At 44.2% G+C, this 21,249-nt stretch overlaps 1 protein-coding gene across 3 annotated transcripts in view; it reads left to right on the top strand.

Moving 5' to 3' along the window:
- supt5h (SPT5 homolog, DSIF elongation factor subunit) overlaps positions 1-21,249 on the top strand; it is a 73,113-nt gene that overhangs the window by 44,284 nt on the left and 7,580 nt on the right. For all 3 annotated transcript variants that reach the window (XM_060943915.1, XM_060943916.1, XM_060943917.1), the window contains 8 exons: positions 19-103; positions 214-321; positions 2,137-2,239; positions 2,390-2,517; positions 2,596-2,701; positions 2,786-2,944; positions 3,044-3,212; positions 3,331-3,534. In XM_060943915.1, coding sequence (XP_060799898.1) covers positions 19-103; positions 214-321; positions 2,137-2,239; positions 2,390-2,517; positions 2,596-2,701; positions 2,786-2,944; positions 3,044-3,212; positions 3,331-3,534 — 1,062 coding nt within the window. The remainder of the gene's footprint in view (positions 1-18; positions 104-213; positions 322-2,136; positions 2,240-2,389; positions 2,518-2,595; positions 2,702-2,785; positions 2,945-3,043; positions 3,213-3,330; positions 3,535-21,249) is intronic.

The following is a 21,249-nucleotide window of genomic DNA, read 5'->3' as shown; positions in this document are numbered from 1 at the left end:
TTTATTTTAATCTTACAGCCTCGAGATGTGACCAATTTCACTGTTGGTGGTTTTGCTCCCATGAGTCCTCGAATTAGCAGTCCGATGCACCCAGGAGGAGGCGGTAAATGATGCTCTGTCTTCAGCACCGTCACGAATAATTCTAAATGAAATACTACAGCAAGTGGATGTGGCTTTTAACTTCTCAAAATTCTGTTTGTTTTGCACCTCCAGGTCAGATGCAGAGGGGCGGGGGTGGTGGCGGAATGGGACGTGGCCGTGGAAGACGAGACAACGACCTGATTGGACAGACAGTTCGTATATCCCAAGGACCATACAAAGGTAGGACCAGTGATGGCTCTTGTGTGGTTCATATGTCCAGCACATGCAGTCCCCGTAAGACAATTGCCCATAAAACAGTCACCTATAACATACTGCCAACACAACAAAGGACTTCAACAGGGGAAAGGAGTAGAAGGTTTTAGGTGGGGTTTACATTAGACCGTATCAGCGGATCATCAAATTAACGTTTTTAAAACGATTAGTGTGCACACAGCAACGCCAATACACGATTCGCGTGCACACAGCAACGCCAATACACGGATACGCTCGGCTCCGCAGGCATCCTGCGCTCCAAATCACTCCGCCCTGAACAGCGAGTGCCCTCTGGAGGGTGCGCACTCCGGCCCTGCGCAGCTCACAGAGCGCGCGAGTGAAGCGCACGAGCAGTGATTCGGGACTGAGCCGCTGTGTGTGTGATCTCAGTGCATGTCGGGCATGCGCGTCACTTACCACTTGCAAGTGGAAGGATGGCAAGCCTAAAGACAATCATAACTACACAATGGGCAGTATTTGCATCAGTATTTGCAGTATTTTCATACTTTTATACTCTTTAATGAAAGGTGATACAAGGCGGAAGTCCGCACCGTTTTTCAGCAGTCGCATCACATGACCAACGCCAGCGAATCAGGAAGGTGGATGTCACAGTGACATTGTCCAATGACGACGCCAGCTAGAGCTCAACACAGCATATCCGCGTATCTCAATGTTTACACAGCACCGGATCAGACACGATCTGGATTGAATACGTGGACCCTGGCGGATTCCCGTTTCCAGGCGTTTTAATGTAAACGGACAGTGCATCCGCGAAGAAAACGAGACAGATACGGTCTAATGTAAACTTGGCCTTAGACTGGCCAAGTCAATGACCAGACCTTAAACCATTTCAGCATGCATTCCTCCTGTTGAAGAGGAGACTAAGGGAGCCCCCTCCCCCAAACTACTGAAGATGTCTTCATGGAACTTTGTATATATATAAAGCAACTTGTGAACTGGTGCCTTTTGCTATTTTGGATTTTTGAAAAACATTTTTTTCTTTCAAGTTTTTACCCAAAAAATAGATTTTGACTTAATTTCTAAGAATAGTGTTCGTTTCCGGAGCATATATCCAAAACTATTCATGATACAGATTTGAAACTTGGTATACATGTTAACAAGGTGATGTACAGTAGATGTGCCTTTTCGTACTAAGAAATTTGAGAAATTTTAATTTTTTATGTTTCCATGGAAACAATTACAGACTTGAGGCCAATTTATGCTGACAACCCAGTCCTTGCAGATGGTGTCTGCGAAGCCCCCCCTTCGCAGACGCTCTGCGCGCACCTCCCAAAAATTGTGACCACCGCAGACAGCGTCGCAGACGAGGGCTCTGATTGGTCCACTCTACATCTGCTGTACACGCACTCCGCTTCCCTACTTTCCCGGTTTGGTTTGTTTTCACGACCGCCATTTTTAAAAACACGAGCGAAGATGGAGCAGCACGAAGAGCAGTTGATCGAGGAAGTACGTACATCTATACGACTCCAGTTCTAGTCATTATAAGTAACCGGAGGATAAACACTCCACTAACCACACCCACCAACTACTCCTAGCGACTTCGCGCCCCCTTGCGTTGTGGCGGTGAATATCTTGTTATATATATATATATCGATGTTATATCTTGAAACTTGGTATATAGGGCGGGGGATATAGACGACTCTGTCTTCTTGTTTTAACTTTTCTTCCTTTTGCTTTTTTGCTCCCTAATGGGAAATCATCAGTCAAATATGATGTCATGCATAATTTTGATTAAAGGCTCTGGTTATTGTTCTTGTACAGGTTACATTGGAGTGGTCAAAGATGCCACAGAATCAACAGCAAGAGTAGAGCTGCACTCTACCTGTCAGACTATTTCTGTGGACCGCCAGCGACTTACCAGTGTGTATGTTGCATTTAAAGTTTCATCTCAGAACGCGTCATGGCGCAATAAATGGCTGAGGACTCGAGAACATGGACAACGAAAGATATTCGTATGAAATTCCACGAAAATATTGTTTTTAAATTGTGTTTTGTTTTTTCTTTTCTGAATCAGTGGTGCTAAGAGACATGGAGGAATGACCTCCACTCATGGTCGGACTCCAATGTACGGCTCCCAGACGCCCATGTACGGCTCAGGCTCTCGTACGCCGATGTATGGCAGCCAGACACCCCTCCACGACGGTAAAACCAATTAAGAAGCATCACTTGTCCCTTTGCTGTGTGTTTCGGCTGTTTTACCAGAAGTCTGACTTGTTGCAGGAAGCCGAACACCTCATTACGGTTCCCAGACTCCGCTGCATGATGGAAGCCGGACACCTGGGCAGAGTGGAGCTTGGGACCCCAACAATCCCAACACACCATCAAGGCAAGAGACAAAGGCTCATAAAGCCAGTTTAATTTAGGTTTAATGCTTCTATTTGTCCTAGCCTTAATGTTCTTTTCTGCACAGGCCGGATGAGGATTATGAGTTCAGCTATGATGATGAGCCCTCTCCGTCTCCTCAGGGCTATGGGGGCACGCCTAATCCTCAGACCCCTGGCTATCCGGAAGTGCCCTCTCCACAAGTCAATCCCCAATACAATCCCCAGACCCCTGGAACACCTGCAATGTGAGATGATTGTAAACATGTATTAGTATGTGGTTGTCTTATTTTGGCCTGATTTGATAGACTTGGAGCATAACTTGTTGCTGAATAATTATTCTGCAGGTACAATACAGACCAGTACTCTCCATATGCAGCACCATCTCCACAGGGCTCTTACCAACCTAGCCCCAGTCCACAGAGTTATCACCAGGTGGCCCCGAGTCCAGTGGGTTACCAAAACACCCACTCACCAGCCAGCTACCACCCCACACCTTCACCCATGGCATACCAGGTACCGTCACTTGTTTTTTAAATTAGAGCTTTTTGTAGCCTATTGCTTACACATATAGGTTTCTTTTCCTATACAAATGAGGTGTAAATTAAATGATGGTTTACCGTATTACCTTTAGGCAAGTCCAAGCCCCAGCCCAGTTGGCTATAGCCCCATGACTCCTGGGGCTCCATCCCCAGGTGGCTACAACCCTCACACCCCTGGCTCAAACATCGACCAGACCTCCAGTGACTGGGTCACTACAGACATCCTGGTGCGTGTCAAGGACACGTTTCTGGATGGAGGAGTCATCAACCAGACAGGCGTCATCCGCAGTGTGACTGTAAGCGCTGTTTTCTTTATTTATTCTCTTTTTTTTTTTTTAACTTCTTTTTATTGTCTTATGTGCAATCGTATTTTACCATCACATAGAACAAGGATACAGTACAGATCGAAATAATGAAGTTATTCCACGAACTCAAGTTGTACATGAGCTGATATAGCCGACTTGGTGCTACGCGCCTCGTCGGCTAAGCTACGTATGACGAGATTGAGTGGAGTAACTGTTTTATTCTATCCACATTCCCTGGATTTTGAGAAACGGCGCATTTTTATTTTTTGCAAATTAGATAGAGAAAAACTTTATACAAAACACCTGACAAAATCATTTCCGCTTAGGATGTAAATAAACTGGCAAAATGACAGGAGCAATTTGTCTCGTCTCGTCTTCTTCCGCTTATCCAGGACCGGGTCGCGGAGGCAGCAGTCTAAGCATGGAAGCCCAAACTTCCCTTTCCCCAGACACCTCGGCCAGCTCCTCGGGAAGAACACCGAGGCGTTCCCAGGCCAGCCGAGAGACATAGTCCCTCCAGCGTGTCCTGGGTCTTCCCCGGGGCCTCCTCCCGGGGGGACATGCCTGGAACACCTCCCCAGGGAGGCGTCCAGGAGGCATCCGAAAAAGATGCCCGAGCCACCTCAGCTGGTTCCTCTCGATGTGGAGGAGCAGCGGCTCTACTCCGAGCTCCTCCCGAGTGACTGTGCTTCTCACCCTATCTCTAAGGGAGCGCCCAGCCACCCTGCGAAGGAAACTCATTTCAGCCGCTTGTATCCGCGATCTTGTTCTTTCTGTCATTACCCAAAGCTCATGACCATAGGTGAGAGTCGGAACGTAGATCGACCGGTAAATTGAGAGCTTCGCCTTTTGGCTCAGCTCCTTCTTCACCACGACGGACCGGTAAAGCGACCGCATCACTGCGGAGGCTGCACCGATCCGCCTGTCGATCTCACGCTCCATCCTTCCCTCACTCGTGAACAAGATCCCGAGATACTTAAACTCCTCCACTTGAGGCAGGACTTCTCCACCAACCTGGAGAGGGCAAGCCACCCTTTTCCGGTCGAGAACCATGGCCTCGGACTTGGAGGTGCTGATTCTCATCCCAGCCGCTTCACACTCGACTGCAAACCGCCCCAGTGCATGCTGAAGGTCCTGGTTTGAAGAAGCCAACAGGACAACATCATCCGCAAAAAGCAGAGATGAAATCCTGTGGTTCCCAAACAGGATTCCTTCCGGCCCCTGGCTGCGCCTAGAAATTCTGTCCATAAAAATTATGAACAGAACCGGTGACAAAGGGCAGCCCTGACGGAGTCCAACATGCACTGGGAACAGGTCTGACTTACTGCCGGCAATGCGAACCAGACTCCTGCTCCGTTCGTACAGGGACCGGACAGCCCTTAGCAAAGAGCCCCGAACCCCATACTCCCGAAGCACCCCCCACAGAATACCACGGGGGACACGGTCAAATGCCTTCTCCAGATCCACAAAGCACATGTGGACTGGTTGGGCAAACTCCCATGAACCCTCGAGCACCCTATGAAGGGTATAGAGCTGGTCCAGTGTTCCGCGACCAGGACGAAAACCGCATTGTTCCTCCTGGATCCGAGGTTCGACTATCGGTCGAATTCTCCTCTCCAGTACCCTGGAGTAAACTTTCCCTGGGAGGCTGAGAAGTGTGATTCCCCTATAATTGGAGCACACTCTCCGGTCCCCTTTCTTAAAAAGAGGGACCACCACCCCAGTCTGCCACTCCAGAGGCACTGTCCCCGACCGCCACGCGATGTTGCAGAGGCGTGTCAACCAAGACAGCCCCACAACATCCAGAGACTTGAGATACTCAGGGCGGATCTCATCCACCCCCGGTGCCTTGCCACCGAGGAGCTTGCAAACCACCTCAGTGACTTCGGCTTGGGTAATGGACGAGTCCACCTCTGAGTCATCAGCCTCAGTCTCCTCAGTGGAAGACATGACGGTGGGATTGAGGAGATCCTCAAAGTATTCTTTCCACCGCCCGACAATGTCCCCAGTCGAGGTCAACAGCTCCCCACCCGCACTGTAAACAGTGTTGGCAGAGTACTGCTTCCCCCTCCTGAGGCGCCGGACGGTTTGCCAGAATTTCTTCGAGGCCGACCGATAGTCCTTCTCCATGGCCTCCCCGAACTCCTCCCAGTTCCGAGTTTTTGCCTCCGCAACTGCCCGAGCTGCAGCACGCCTGGCCTGCCGATACCCGTCGGCTGCCTCAGGAGTCCCGGAGGTCAACATGGCCCGATAGGACTCCTTCTTCAGCAATTTGTGCAAAATGCAATAATTCTTGAAAAATAAAAAGATGTTCTTGCCATCAAATACTTTTATTCCATATTTTGGGGTTTTTTATTTTGTATTTTTGGGGGTTTTGTTTTCTAGTAGAGTTTTTATTTCATCCTCGGTTTGTTCAGCAACACGCTCCGCCGTTTTGTTTTTCTCTACTCATGGTATATGAGCTGATAGCCTAGTAGTAGAGTAGCCAATCAGAGCACGCGATTGCTCATATCCAGTGAATGTGGAGAGAACAAGTGGATTTAGACCATGGGTTTTGTCACAATGTCCATTAAACCATTCATTTTAAGGGGTGGAATGGAATAAAAGTCAAGAACAAGTTCATATAAATAAACTATAACAGATAATAAAATCTAAAAATTGAGTAAGTAAATAGTGTGCTTGCAAAAGCACACTATTGTTCTTAAGTTTTATTTTTATTATTTGTTTTCACCCTCTTTTTGGATCCACTCCTCCTCCTAGGGCTTTCGAGATGGACACCGTTCCAACGTTGAAACGTAGGGCCCGATCTGGAATGGTGTGCTTGTTAAAATGGTTGCAATACCCCTTGTTCATTCGGTATTCCCGTTTTTCGGCAAAATTCTGTGCCATTGAAGTGAATGGGTAGAACTTTGGAGTGATGACGTCATGAGGAGCTCCCCGACTCTAGACTTTAGAACGGGAGCGGCAGAAAAAAAAACTTAAAACTGCGAAAATCCATGTTTTAAACCCTGTAAAACCTCTGAATTAAATTGAAAAACATCTAAAAGGGTGGAGAGGAGATTTCACTGCGCGAAGCACAGTGAAATCTCCCTTCAAAATTATGTGAAAGTGTGTGACTGGCTGAGCCGTGACGCTGACACAGCACGTTGGCAGTCATTTGCCGGCATTTTTAAATCACTCCTAGCATGCTAACAGCTAGCAAAAAACGGGTGAAACGGAATAATAATAATTAAAGCCGCAAGCGGCCTCGACGGGCCCTCGCGCCAGCGGCCAAGGGGGGCGGGGGCATGCGTCCCCGCGAAATACCTTCCACAGCTTCTGTGGCAAGAGACATTACTCCCACAATGGTGACAAAGCACAGAATTGGACACAGAGTACACGGTGCGCTGAGATGTTGTCATGGACAGAACATTTTATGCCATGGCTTCCCAACCGAATTAATGTATTTACCTCATCAGTCACCAAGCTATAGCTACATAGGATTGTCTTCTGTTAGACATCTATTAGTCTGTATGTAACGCTACAACACTTGCTCCCGACTGCCTACCCATTCCCCACAAGTCATGTGTGTTTAAGGCAACCAAAACAACATACACCTGGTGCCTCATGATTGTAAACACCTCTCCTGCAACTGCTACAGCGCAATGAGCGCCCCCAGTGGTGAAAGTTCACCAAATTTGGTATACATGTCAAGGGACCTATGAAGAGTTGTTTTATAAAGTTTGATCAAGGTTGACCAATCAGAAGCCGAGATATACAGCGCCCCCAGTGGCAAAAGTTCACAAAATTTGGCACATATGTCAGGTGACCTGTTAAGAGTGTGCGTATCAAGTTTGATCAAGATTGAGAAAATAGAAGATGAGATATTGATTTTTGAAGAATACATTTTTTGGTTTCTCCCATGTCAGTAGGTGGCGCTATGCTGCACATGAGCGATTATGAGTTGGAAAAATAAGTGTCTACAACAGCAACGTACTATCACAAGGTAGTGGTGTGAAGGAGAAGCATTGTGGAATTATTTACCAAAAACCTGTTTTGGAGCAATTGCGTTGGCCAAAAACAGCGCCCCCCATGGACGAAAATTCCCAAAATGTGGTGTACATGACATGGGAGGTAGTAAGAGGGTGGCCGTGAAGTTTGACCAAATTTGAGGAAAGATTGGATTTTTTGCCCAAAAATAGCGCCCCCAGTGGCGAAATATCACAGAAATTGGGTAACATGTCAGATGCCCAATGAGTGATTTGCGTGTGAAGTATGAGCAGTTTTGAGCAATTTGAAGATATGTTATGAATTTTTAAGCATGTAAAATTTTGCATTGAAAATTGATTGACGTATAACTTCTGAACGGTTTATTCTACGTGAAACGTATTTAGGAACTTTTGTCAGCCCTGTCTGTCGATGATGTGTATCAAATTTGGTGACATTCCTATGAACGGTCTAGGAGGAGTTGCGCCGTCTTCGTGGCCATGCATTTCGCACAAAAGTGAAATTACCTCACTTCCTGTTGGGCGTGGCTAATGCATTGGCATTACATTTTTGTCCGGCTTAGTGAGATACATATGCGTACCAAATGGCATGCCACTACTACAATCTACATGGCAACCAGGCACCTTAATGCGGGAGGCCAAAAATCACAATGAGTTAGGGGGTGCTATAGAGGCCCTGAGGCCCGCCTGGATCTGGGCTTCTGGTCCTCAGTAGCGGTGGGAGTCTAAGAAAAAGGAGCCAAATTTCGTGCGATGTCGACCATGGCAAGCGCCCCAAAAAGGGTCTTGTAAAGAGTTTGCTTGCCAAGTTTGACAAATCAGAAGCTGCAATATCATTTCTGCCATAACCAGCACCCCCAGGGGCGGAAGTGCACAAAATTTGGCGTACATGTCAGGTGAGCTATGAAGAGTTTGCGTATGAAGTTTGATGACAATTGAGTAAACAGAAGATGAGATATAGATTTTTGAAGAATAAATTTATTGGTTTTTCCCATGTCAGTAGGTGGCGCTATGCTGTACATGAGTGATTATGAGATGGAAAAATAAGTGACCACAACAGCAACGCACTATCACAAGGTAGTGGTGTGAAGGAAAAGCATTATGGAATAATTTACCAAAAACCCGTTTTGGAGAAATTGCGTCGGCCAAAAACAGCGCCCCCCATGGACGAAAATTCCCAAAATGTGGTATACATGACACGGGAGGTAGTAAGAGGGTGGCCGTGAAGTTTGACCAAATTTGAGGAAAGATTGGATTTTTTGCCCAAAAATAGCGCCCCCAGTGGCGAAATATCACAGAAATTGGGTAACATGTCAGAAGCCCAATGAGTGATTAGCGTGTGAAGTATGAGCAGTGTTGAGCAATTAGAAGATTTATTATGAATTTTTCAGCATGTAAAATTTTGAAGTGAAAATTGATTGACGTATAACTTCTGAACGGTTTATCCTACGTGAAACGTATTTAGTAACTTTTGTCAGCCATGTCTGTAGATGATGTGTATCAATTTTGGTGACATTCCTATGAACGGTCTAGGAGGAGTTGCGCCGTCTTCGTGGCCATGCATTCCGCACAAAAGTGAAATTACCTCACTTCCTGTTGGGCGTGGCTAATGCATTGGCATTACATTTTTGTCCGGCTTAGTGAGATACAAATGCATACCAAATGGCATGCCACTACTACAAACTATATGGCAACCAGGCACCTTAATGCGGGATGCCAAAATCACAACGACTTAGGGGGCGCTATAGAGGCCCTGAGCCCCGGCCAAGTGTGGGCTTTTGGTTCTGAGTAGCGGTGGCAATTCTCGGAAGTGGCGCCAAATTTCGCGCGTTTTCGCCCATGGCAAGCGCCCCGAAAATGGCCCAACAGCGGAGAAAAATAAAGAATAATAATAATAGTGAACTCTTACAAGAACAATAGGGCCTTCGCCCTATAGGGCTCGGGCCCTAATAACTAGATGATAATTCACACTGGCTGTTAACTTCATTTATTGGTTAACTTTTATTACAACTCCAGTAGCAATTCAGTCACCAGGCATTCAAAACGTTATTCCGTGTGTCATTTGGGGAAACAGATGGACTGTTCCACTGGGGGGGAAATAGAGGGGTTTCCCGGGTTCTTTGTGGGGCAGCCCATTGTGATGGGGGTGTTTTACGGGTAATGACTTAAGCCATTTGGAGGGTTCAATAAGGTATTTTTGTGCATGTCAGTTATTGTATGCATTTTTGTTACGTTTTCTAATTTGATTTATTATTTGGTAATAATTGTTTAGTTAATTGATTATTTTTGACAGTGGGGCTATCCAGTGGGTGGGGCTACAGTTAGCAATGCTCTATATTAGGCCCAAGAGCCTCAGTAGGTGAGGGTTGGCGGTGAAGTGAACGTGTCTTGTTAATTAGGGCCCGAGCCCTATGGGCGAAGGCCCTATTGTTCTTGTAAGAGTTCACTATTATTAGGGCCCGAGCCCTATGGGCGAAGGCCCTATTGTTCTTGTAAGAGTTCACTATTATTATTCTTCCGTCTTCTTCTTCTTCCGTCTTCTTCTTCTTCTTTATTTTTCTCCGCTGTTGGGCCATTTTCGGGGCACTTGCCCTGGGCGAAAACGCACGAAATTTGGCACCAGTTCCGAGAATTGCCACCGCTACTCAGAACCAGAAGCCCAAACTTGGCCGGGGCTCAGGGCCTCTATAGCGCCCCCTAAGTCGTTGTGATTTTGGCCTCCCGCATTAAGGTGCCTGGGTGCCATGTAGTTTGTAGTAGTGGCATGCCATTTGGTACGCATATGTATCTCACTAAGCCGGACAAAAATGTAATGCCAATGCATTAGCCACGCCCAACAGGAAGTGAGGTAATTTCACTTTTGTGCGAAATGCATGGCCACGAAGACGGCGCAACTCCTCCTAGACCGTTCATAGGAATGTCACCAAAATTGATACACATCATCTACAGACATGGCTGACAAAAGTTACTAAATACGTTTCACGTAGGATTTACCGTTCAGAAGTTATACGTCAATCAATTTTCGATGCAAAATTTTACATGCTTAAAAATTCATAACAAATCTTCTGATTGCTCAAAACTGCTCATACTTCACACGCAAATCACTCATTGGGCTTCTGACATGTTTCCCAATTTCTGTGATACTTCGCCACTGGGGGCGCTATTTTTGGGCAAAAATTCCACTCTTTCCTCAAATTTGGTCAAACTTCACGGCCACCCTCTTTCTACCTCCCATGTCATGTATACCACATTTTGGAAATTTTCGTCCATGGGGGGCGCTGTTTTTGGCCGACGCAATTGCTCCAAAACGGGTTTTTGGTTAATAATTCCATAATGCTTTTCCTTCACACCACTACCTTGTGATAGTACGTTGCTGTTGTAGACACTTATTTTTCCAACTCATAATCGCTCATGTACAGCATAGCGCCACCTACTGACATGGGAAAAACCAAAAAATTTATTCTTCAAAAATCTATATCTCATCTTCTATTTTCTCAATTGTCATCAAACTTCATACGCAAACTCTTCATAGCACACCTGACATATACGCCAAATTTTGTGCACTTTCGCCACTGGGGGCGCTATTTTTGGGCAAACAATCCAATCTTTCCTCAAATTTGGTCAAACTTCACGGCCACCCTCTTGGCAACACCTGACATATACGCCAAATTTTGTAAACTTTTGCCACTGGGGGCGCTGTTTTCAGGCAACTTTTTATATCTCGGCTTCTGATTGGTCAAACTTGATCAAACTTGACACAACAACTCTTCATAGGTCCCTTGACATGTATACCAAATTTGGTGAACTTTCACCTCTGGGGGCGCTCATTGCGCTGTATCAGTTGCAGGAGAGGTGTTTACAATCATGAGGCACCAGGAGTATGTTGTTTTGGTTGCCTTAAACACACATGACTTGTGGGGACTGGGTAGGCAGTCGGGAGCAAGTGTTGTAGCGTTACATACAGACTAATAGATGTCTAACAGAAGACAATCCTATGTAGCTATAGCTTGGTGACTGATGAGGTAAATACATTCATTTGGTTGGGAAGCCATGGCATAAAATTTTCTGTCCATGACAACATCTCAGCGCACCGTGTACTCTGTGTCCGATTCTGTGCTTTGTCGCCATTGTGGGAGTAATGTCTCTTGCCGAAGAAGCTGTGGAAGGTATTTCGCGGGGACGCATGCCCCCGCCCCCCTTGGCCGCTGGCGCGAGGGCCCGTCGAGGCCGCTTGCGGCTTTAATTATTCTTCCGTCTTCTTCTTCTTCTTCTTCTTCTTTATTTTTCTCCGCTGTTGGGCCATTTTCGGGGCGCTTGCCATGGGCGAAAACGCACGAAATTTGGCACCACTTCCGAGAATTGCCACCGCTACTCAGAACCAAAAGCCCAAACTTGGCCGGGGCTCAGGGCCTCTATAGCGCCCCCTAAGTCGTTGTGATTTTGGCCACCCGCATTAAGGTGCCTGGTTGCCATATAGTTTGTAGTAGTGGCATGCCCTTTGGTACGCATATGTATCTCACTATGCCGGACAAAAATGTAATGCCAATGCATTAGCCACGCCCAACAGGACGTGAGGTAATTTCACTTTTGTGCGAAATGCATGGCCACGAAGACGGCGCAACTCCTCCTAGACCGTTCAAAGGAACGTCACCAAAATTGATCCACATCATCTACAGACATGGCTGACAAATGTTGCTAAACACGTTTCACGTAGGATCAACCGTTCAGAAGTTATACGTCAATCAATTTTCAATGCATAATTTTACATGCTTAAAAATTCATAACAAATCTTCTAATTGCTCAAAAGTGCTCATGCTTCACACGCACATCACTCATTGGGCTTCTGACATGTTACCCAATTTCTGTGATGTTTCGCCACTGGGGGCGCTATTTTTGGGCAAAAAATCCAATCTTTCCTCAAATTTGGTCAAACTTCACGGCCACCCTCTTACTACCTCCCATGTCATGTATACCACATTTTGGGAATTTTCGTCCATGGGGGGCGCTGTTTTTGGCCGACGCAATTGCTCCAAAACGGGTTTTTGGTAAATATTTCCATAATGCTTTTCCTTCACACCACTACCTTGTGATAGTACGTTGCTGTTGTAGACACTTATTTCTCGAACTCATAATCGCTCATGTACAGCATAGCGCCACCTACTGACATGGGAAAAACCAAAAAATTTATTCTTCAAAAATCTATATCTCATCTTCTATTTACTCAATTGTCATCAAACTTCATACGCAAACTCTTCATAGCTCACCTGACATATACGCCAAATTTTGTGCACTTTCGCCCCTGGGGGCGCTATTTTTGGGCAAAAAATCCACTCTTTCCTCAAATTTGGTCAAACTTCACGGCCACCCTCTTACAACCTCCCATGTCATGTATACCACATTTTGGGAATTTTCGTCAATGGGGGGCGCTGTTCTTGGCCGACGCAATTGCTCCAAAACGGGTTTTTGGTAAATAATTCCATAATGCTTTTCCTTCACACCACTACCTTGTGATAGTACGTTGCTGTTGTAGACACTTATTTTTCCAACACTTAATTGCTCATGTACAGCATAGCGCCACCTACTGACATGGGAAAAACCAAAAAATTTATTCTTCAAAAATCTATATCTCATCTTCTATTTACTCAATTGTCATCAAACTTCATAGGGAAACTCTTCATAGCTCACCTGACATATACGCCAAATTTTGTGCACTTTCGCCCCTGGGGGTGCTGGTTATGGCACAAATGATATTGCAGCTTCTGATTTGTCAAACTTGGCAAGCAAACTCTTTACAAGACCCTTATTGGGGCGCTTGCCATGGTCGACAACGCACGAAATTTGGCTCCTTTTCCTTAGACTGCCACCGCTACTGAGAACCAGAAGCCCAGATCCAGGTGGGCCTCAGGGCCTCTATAGCGCCCCCCGAGCACCGTACAGTGGAAGACCCTATTGTTGCCATGTGTCCAATTCTGTGCTTTGTCGCCATTGTGGGAGTAATGTCTCTTGCCGAAGAAGCTGTGGAAGGTATTTCGCGGGACGCATGCCCCCGCCCCCCTTGGCCGCTGGCGCGAGGGCCCGTCGAGGCCGCTTGCGGCTTTAATTGAAGTTGCTCTTGATAGTAGTTCAGGGTCTGAAGACTTAGCCTGGCTATTTATGCTTGTTTATTTTCGTTTTGTACAGTTTTTTGTTTTTGTATATTTTTTTCATGCATGCTTGTCACTGTAAATATTTGCACATTGGTAAAAAGAAAAAAAAATAAACGAAGCCTTTTCGTTGAAAACTATTTGGCCTCCTCCATCTTCTCCGCTGTTGGGGCTATCCTGCCACAAAGAGACTTTGAGCCGGAGAAGGAGTGAGAGCTGTTGACCAAAGCCATTTAAAACAAGGATTTCAGAGCGCAAAAACACATTCTCATATCTTAACCCTTTACTGTTGCTGGCAACATTTGAGCAAGCACACTCCAGCAGTTTCTGCAGAGGAAATGCAATCTAGTTAACATAAATCTTTCTCAAATCATTTCAGTCTCGTCAGTTCAGAAAATCTACAGTATTTTGAGACCTCTTAGTTAAGAACATACATAATTGCTAAGATGATCACAATTTCCTGGCTGAGCCTGCAGCCTCTCGCAGTAACTCAATGGAGGGAGAAGGTTCAAGAGCTCTACTATACGGAAAGTATTACTGCAAAGTTACAACTAAAAACATACAGTGGTGCTTGAAAGTTTGCGAACCCTTTAGAATTTTCTATATTTCTGCATAAATATGACCTAAAACATCATCAGATTTTCACACAAGTCCTAAAAGTAGATAAAGAGAACCCAGTTAAACAAATGAGACACAAATATTATACTTGGTCATTTATTTATTGAGGAAAATGATCCAATATTACATATCTGTGAGTGGCAAAAGTATGTGAACCTTTGCTTTCAGTATCTGGTGTGACCCCCTTGTGCAGCAATAACTACAACTAAACGTTTCTGGTAACTGTTGATCAGTCCTGCACACCGGCTTGGAGGAATATTAGCCCATTCCTCCGTACAGAACAGCTTCAACTCTGGGATGTTGGTGGGTTTCCTCACATGAACTGCTCGCTTCAGGTCCTTCCACAACATTTTGATTGGCTTTAGGTCAGGACTTTGACTCGGCCATTCCAAAACATTAACTTTATCCTTCTTTAACCATTCTTTGGTAGAACGACTTGTGTGCTTAGGGTCATTGTCTTGCTGCATGACCCACCTTCTCTTGAGATTCAGTTCATGGACAGATGCCCTGACATTTTCCTTTAGAATTCGCTGGTATAATTCAGAATTCATTGTTCCATCAATGTTGGCAAGCCGTCCTGGCCCAGATGCAGCAAAACAGGCCCAAACCATGATACTACCACCATGTTCCACAGATGGGATAAGGTTCTTATGCTAGAATGCAGTGTTCCTTTCTCCAAACATAACACTTCTCATTTAAACCAAAAAGTTCTCTTTTGGTGTCATTCATCCACAAAACATTTTTCCAATATCCTTCTGGCTTGTCCACATGATCTTTAGCAAACTGCAGATGAGCAGCAATGTTCTTTTTGGAGAGCAGTGGCTTTCTCCTTGCAACCCTGCCATGCACACCATTGTTGTTCAGTGTTCTCCTGATGGTGGACTCATGAACATTAACATTAGCCAATGTGAGTGAGGCCTTCAGTTGCTTAGAAGTTACCCTGGGGTCCTTTGTGACCTCGCTGACTATTACACGCCTTGCTCTTGGAGTGATCGTTGTTGGTCGACCACTCCTGGGGAGGGTAACAATGGTCTTGAATTTCCTCCATTTGTACACAATCTGTCTGACTGTGGATTGGTGGAGTCCAAACTCTTTAGAGATGGTTTTGTAACCTTTTCCAGCCTGATGAGCATCAACAACGCTTTTTCTGAGGTCCTCAGAAATCTCCTTTGTTCGTGCCATAATACACTTCCACAAACATGTGTTGTGCAGATCAGACTTTGATAGATCCCTGTTCTTTAAATAAAACAGGGTGCCCACTCACACCTGATTGTCATCCCATTGATTGAAAACACCTGACTCTAATTTCACCTTCAAATGAACTGCTAATCCTAGAGGTTCACATACTTTTGCCACTCACAGATATGTAATATTGGATCATTTTCCTCAATAAATAAATGACCAAGTATAATATTTTTGTCTCATTTGTTTAACTGGGTTCTCTTTATCTACTTTTAGGACTTGTGTGAAAATCTGATGATGTTTTGGGTCATATTTATGCAGAAATATAGAAAATTCTAAAGGGTTCACAAACTTTCAAGCACCACTGTATGTTTTTAGTTGTAACTTTGCAGTAATACTTTCCGTATAGTAGAGCTCTTGAACCTTCTCCCTCCATTGAGTTACTGCGAGAGGCTGCAGGCTCAGCCAGGAGATTGTGATCATCTTAGCAATTAAAAAACAAAAGGACTCTTCATAATGTTCGGTTGTTGTCTTGTATGTCCACTGGTAATATTCCCAGTATAAAATAAGATGGTTCTAATGGCAATTCTGTATCTAAACAGTTTTTTTTATTTCATTTTGAATATCTTGCCTATATTTTAATAGTTTGACAGTCATCCCCCCCCCCCCCCCCCCCAAAAAAAAAAAAAGTGTCTATGGTCTCCTTCCACTCCACAGCCCCTCCAGCACTGATCTGAGGCATCGCCAAATTTCGATGTAACAAAAGGTGTTTTAAAGTACCTCATCTTGATTTTCCACTCAAATTCTTTCCAGATGAGCCTTTTTTTTTTTTTTTTTTTTTTTTTTTAATGTCCCTTTCTACATGGTTTTTCATCTGGAATTAGGTTTCAACTTCTCCAGTTCCCACTTTGGCTTGATATCCAAGCTGTTTTCTGCCAGTCCTTCTTGTATATACAGTCTGTGGGGGGGAAAAGCTTCTTTTTTTTTTTTTTTTTTTTTTTTTAAATAGTACATTTTAATTATCTCATCTCATTATCTCTAGCCGCTTTATCCTGTTCTACAGGGTCGCAGGCAAGCTGGAGCCTATCCCAGCTGACTACGGGTGAGAGGCGGGGTACACCCTGGACAAGTCGCCAGGTCATCACAGGGCTGACACATAGACACAGACAACCATTCACACTCACATTCACACCTACGCTCAATTTAGAGTCACCAGTTAACCTAACCTGCATGTCTTTGGACTGTGGGGGAAACCGGAGCACCCGGAGGAAACCCACGGGGAGAACATGCAAACTCCACACAGAATGGCCCTCGCCGGCCACGGGGCTCGAACCCGGACCTTCTTGCTGTGAGGCGACAGCGCTAACCACTACACCACCGTGCCGCCCACATTTTAATTATTAATGTACAAATTGCTCTAGATTCTGAAGTATGTCATTTATTCCATTCTTTTTCTGTAAATAGTGCCTCCATTTGTAAGTATCTGAGAAAGTCATGAGCTGGGAGATTGTATTTATGTTGAAGCTCTTCAAAGGACATCAGTTCTCCTGCTTCAAATAACTGTCTTAACATTATTAGACCTTTTGTCTTCCCACTTCTTAAACCCTGCTTCTAGTTTGGAAGGAAGGAAGTCAATGTTATGTGTAGTCTTCATTGCTCTAGATGTAGACATGGGGAGTCTAAATTTCTTCCTGACGTTTGACCGTATTTTAAAGTAGTTTTGGCCCATTAGTTACTTATTTTATTGAATCTCCAGAAGTCTTGGTGTATAAATGGGATTGTATCTAAAAACACATCTGAGCAGTCACTCTGTTCCATCCTGACCCATATGGTAACTATCCAGGGATATCCATGCTTTCGCTGAGCAGCTCAATAATATATTTTTTCAGGTTAGGTAAGTTCAGGCCCCCATTTTCTTTTGGGCATAAGATTTGTTTGAACTTTATTTTCCTGGCTCTACTATTTTGCCATATGGATTTGGATATCAATTTATTAATTGTTTTAAATGTAGAGGTGAGGACCTCTTGAGGTAACGATTGATACATAAAGAGTAAGATCTTGGTAAGATGTTCATCTGAATTGTTTCTGCTCGTACTATTAGGGACAAGAGGAGGATATCCTACCTCATAAGGTCAGTTTTACCCACCAGTTTCCTGTAGTTAGCCTTGAACAGCTGTGATATATCAGAGATTATAACAATCCCCAAGTATCTGAACCCTTGGTTAGGCCGGCAGAATTAAAATTTTTCTGCGAATTGTGCAGGCCAGTGGCCCACGAGCATCATTACCTCCAGTTTAGATTGATTAAATTGATGACCTGAAAAAGGTTATGTGCAGTGGTTAGCACTGTCGCCTCACAGCAAGAAGGTTCTGGGTTTGAACCTCGCAGTTGACGGGGGCCTTTCTGTGTGGGGTTTGCATGTTTTGCTCGTGTCTCCATGGGTTTCCTCCGGGTGTTCTGGTTTCCCCCACAGTCTAATATACTGTAGATGAAAGTCTTCCGGATTTACCTGGAAATCCAGATATTTGACAAAACTCTTAAATCTCCGGTTTCCCGAATGGAGAAATTTATTTTTCGGATTTTTCGCGTTCCTAGACGCGGCGTAATACTTCGCATCGTCCTTGCCTGGGCGCAGTCCTTAAATAGCCCAAACATAGTTCATTGATTAGACAGGTGTTCTTTGTTAACGGCGCGCGTGCTGGAGCTCGTTAGGCGCACACGCCCAAGGCACGCCTTCAGGTGCACAAGCTAAGGCGTGCAGGACTGACGCCGTTCTGTGCAAGCACAACACAATCGCACTAGAAAGCATGGTCAAGCTGCCAGTGTAGCTGCAGTCTTTTCAGGTGCGAATTACAAGTATTTCCTCTTGTGTTAATAATTCGCCATGTCAAAACAAGCAAAACTTTCCTCCTTCTTTCGGCGTGAAGAGAGGTAAGCAATTTATTATATATATTTTTTCCATCAAAGTTGCATTTTGCGGCTTCGAAGCTACTGTAAGTTTTAGTGCTGTTTCTAGAACACATCAAGAAAACGTGGAAGAAACAGCAAAAATGGAAGAGCCGGTTTCTAAGCTGCCTAAAACTAGCAATGGTAACTTATTTTTTGTTACATAATGCACTCAGGCTGCCAGTCAGTGTGTGTGACACACACACACACACACACACACACACACACACACACACACACACACACCTGAAAAATCCTAGCTACGCCCCTGATTTACATGAGAAATGTGGTATTCATTGGTGTGTTTAAATTTACAGACAATACGAACTAATGTAAACAATTAGCTTCAACTCGCATAAATATGAATTGGAAATGTTTAGTTCACTTTAGCTTCTGCAAACGCACAACTCGACTAAAAGATGATAAACGAGGCTCAACGTCCCCAACATTGAAACCTGAAAGCTTTAGAAACTCTAACAGACCTTTACTTTTTAACAGTACTGTTTTGGGATTTTGCTGAGTTTACCTTCAACTGTCTGATATTTTTCAAAGTAATGAACTGTGTAGCAGGAAAATCACCGCGTTTTCTAAATGCACTCCTGAAAATTACTCATTAACTAGGGGAATTAAACTTGATATTTTTGACGTTAATCATTAATGTACATGAAAGAAAAAGGCTTAAAAGTTATAACTTGTTTTAGTGAAAATAAGTACTAAAATGTACTAGAATGCAGGGTTTTGCGTGGTGTTAATTTTTTCGGGGGACATTGCCCCCCGACCCCCCACCCACCCAAAATCTTAGTTTGACTTTCAAAAGTTCAGGATTTTTTTCTTTGCTCCACTTTCATCTCCAGTCTAAGGACATGCAGATTAGGTAAAATAGGCCCAGGTAGATTGGGGAGGCTTGTATCAGGAAGGGCATCCGGTGTAAAGCCTATGCCAAATCAAATATGCGGAACAGATCCACTGTGGCGACCCCTAATGGGAGCAGCTGAAAGAAGAATTTGATAACCTGAAAGTCTGCCATATTCTTTTAAAATTTTTCATCAGCTCAGGGACAGAATTGACTATCTGGGTCAGTAATATACGTCATCCGCATAGAGTGAAAATTTTATGTCGTCCCCCCCAAACTTTGGGTGGAATCTCATAGCAGCCAGCATTTTGCACAAAAATTGCCAATTCACAGTATCAAATGCTTCGTGCGTCAAATTTGATTAGCATGGACGTTTAAGTACTTTTCCTTTGCATGTTATGTTTAGTGTTCTCCTTGTATTATTAGCTCCTTGTCTGCCTGGGATAAAGCTTGTCTGATATGGATTCATCAGTTTTATAATAATTTTTGCAGCCTTTTTGCCAGAATCAATTAAATCAATCAAAGTCCTTCCCACGCCATGTGGCGCATAGGGCGGTGCCGATCCCTGTTTCTGTAGCCCTCGGCCTCTCGCCTATTACATAGCTAGGGTTAGAGTGGGGGGCTAGTCCTCTGGTAACCGCGAGAGTTTGACTCCCCACTCGCATCTGTATTGCAGTGTGCCTTGCCAGACGGCAGTAGGTACCATTTTTATGATGGTCTTTGGTACGACCTGACCATGAGTAGAACTCACGATCTCCCAATCGAGAGGCGGACACGCTAACCACTGGGCCAACTCGCAGTTTTTGCCAGAATATTGGTCAGTAATTATGGATTGTTACATAACAGCCTGATGGGTCTATAACCCTCACACAGTGTCAGATCTTTCCCTTCCTTGTGGATTACAGATATAATGGCCTCTGACCATGCTACTGGTAGATCGCCTGTGGAAACATAGTTAAAAATTGTAGTTAATACCAATACTAACTCATAATGCTTCATAGGTAACTCCCTAGGGAGCGTAATTTTTTTTTTTTTTTAAATGACATCCCGTATTTCAGTCTCCTGTAACATCTGATATTTGTAATGCATCATCTTTTGATAATGTAGATAAATGTAAACTAGCAAGAAAGGCCTCAGATTTCGGTTATTGTTTTTTTGGTTTTGGTTCTTTGTACAGGTTTTTATAAAATGTTGCAAAGAATCAGCCATTTCCTTTGGATAAGAAACTTGGGTTATTTACTGGGTTATTATTAGTTTTCTTTACTTATAATCTATATTCAGGGTGACAGGAGCATGATCACTTGATGTTGGTTCTATATTGCAGACGACTACTCTGTACGCATGTTTTGAGATGCAGAAAAAGTCAATCCTGGAATAGCTATTATGAACATTAGAAAAAACTGAAGTCCTTAACTTTAGGGTTTTTATATCTCCATGGGTCACCAAGTCCCAATTCTGAAATGATGTTATTGAGTGCTTTTTTTTTTTGTTTGTTTGTTGTTTTTGTTTTTTTTAGTTTGAGGTCCTCTCTCAGCTGGTGTTCTAATTCTCCATCCTGAATAGCATTAAAATCTCCCCCAACTAATATCATGCCCTTAGCATTATCAGCAATAATATTTGGAACTTCCTTGAAAAAATTCTGGTCATATTCATTTGGGGCATATAAATTCAAATTAGACACCACCTTCTCTCTCATTGTACCTACTACCATTACAAACCTCCCTAATTTATCCTGAATAATAATTTATCCTGCAACCCACTCAAAAAAAAAAAGTTAGGACCGAGGCATTATTACCATTGTGTTGCATCACCTTTCCTTTTAATAACACTTTTTAATCATATGGGAACTGAGGATACTGATTGTTGCAGTTTTACAAGTGGAATTTTTGTCCGTTCTTGCTTGATGCAAGACTTCAGCTGCTCAACAGTCCGTGGTCGCCGTTGTCTGATTCTCTTCATGATGCACCATACATTCTCA

The sequence above is a fragment of the Neoarius graeffei genome, chromosome 17 (assembly GCF_027579695.1).
Source record: "Neoarius graeffei isolate fNeoGra1 chromosome 17, fNeoGra1.pri, whole genome shotgun sequence".
Classification (NCBI taxonomy): Eukaryota; Metazoa; Chordata; class Actinopteri; order Siluriformes; family Ariidae; genus Neoarius; species Neoarius graeffei.
This window is presented reverse-complemented; position numbering and strand designations above follow the sequence as displayed.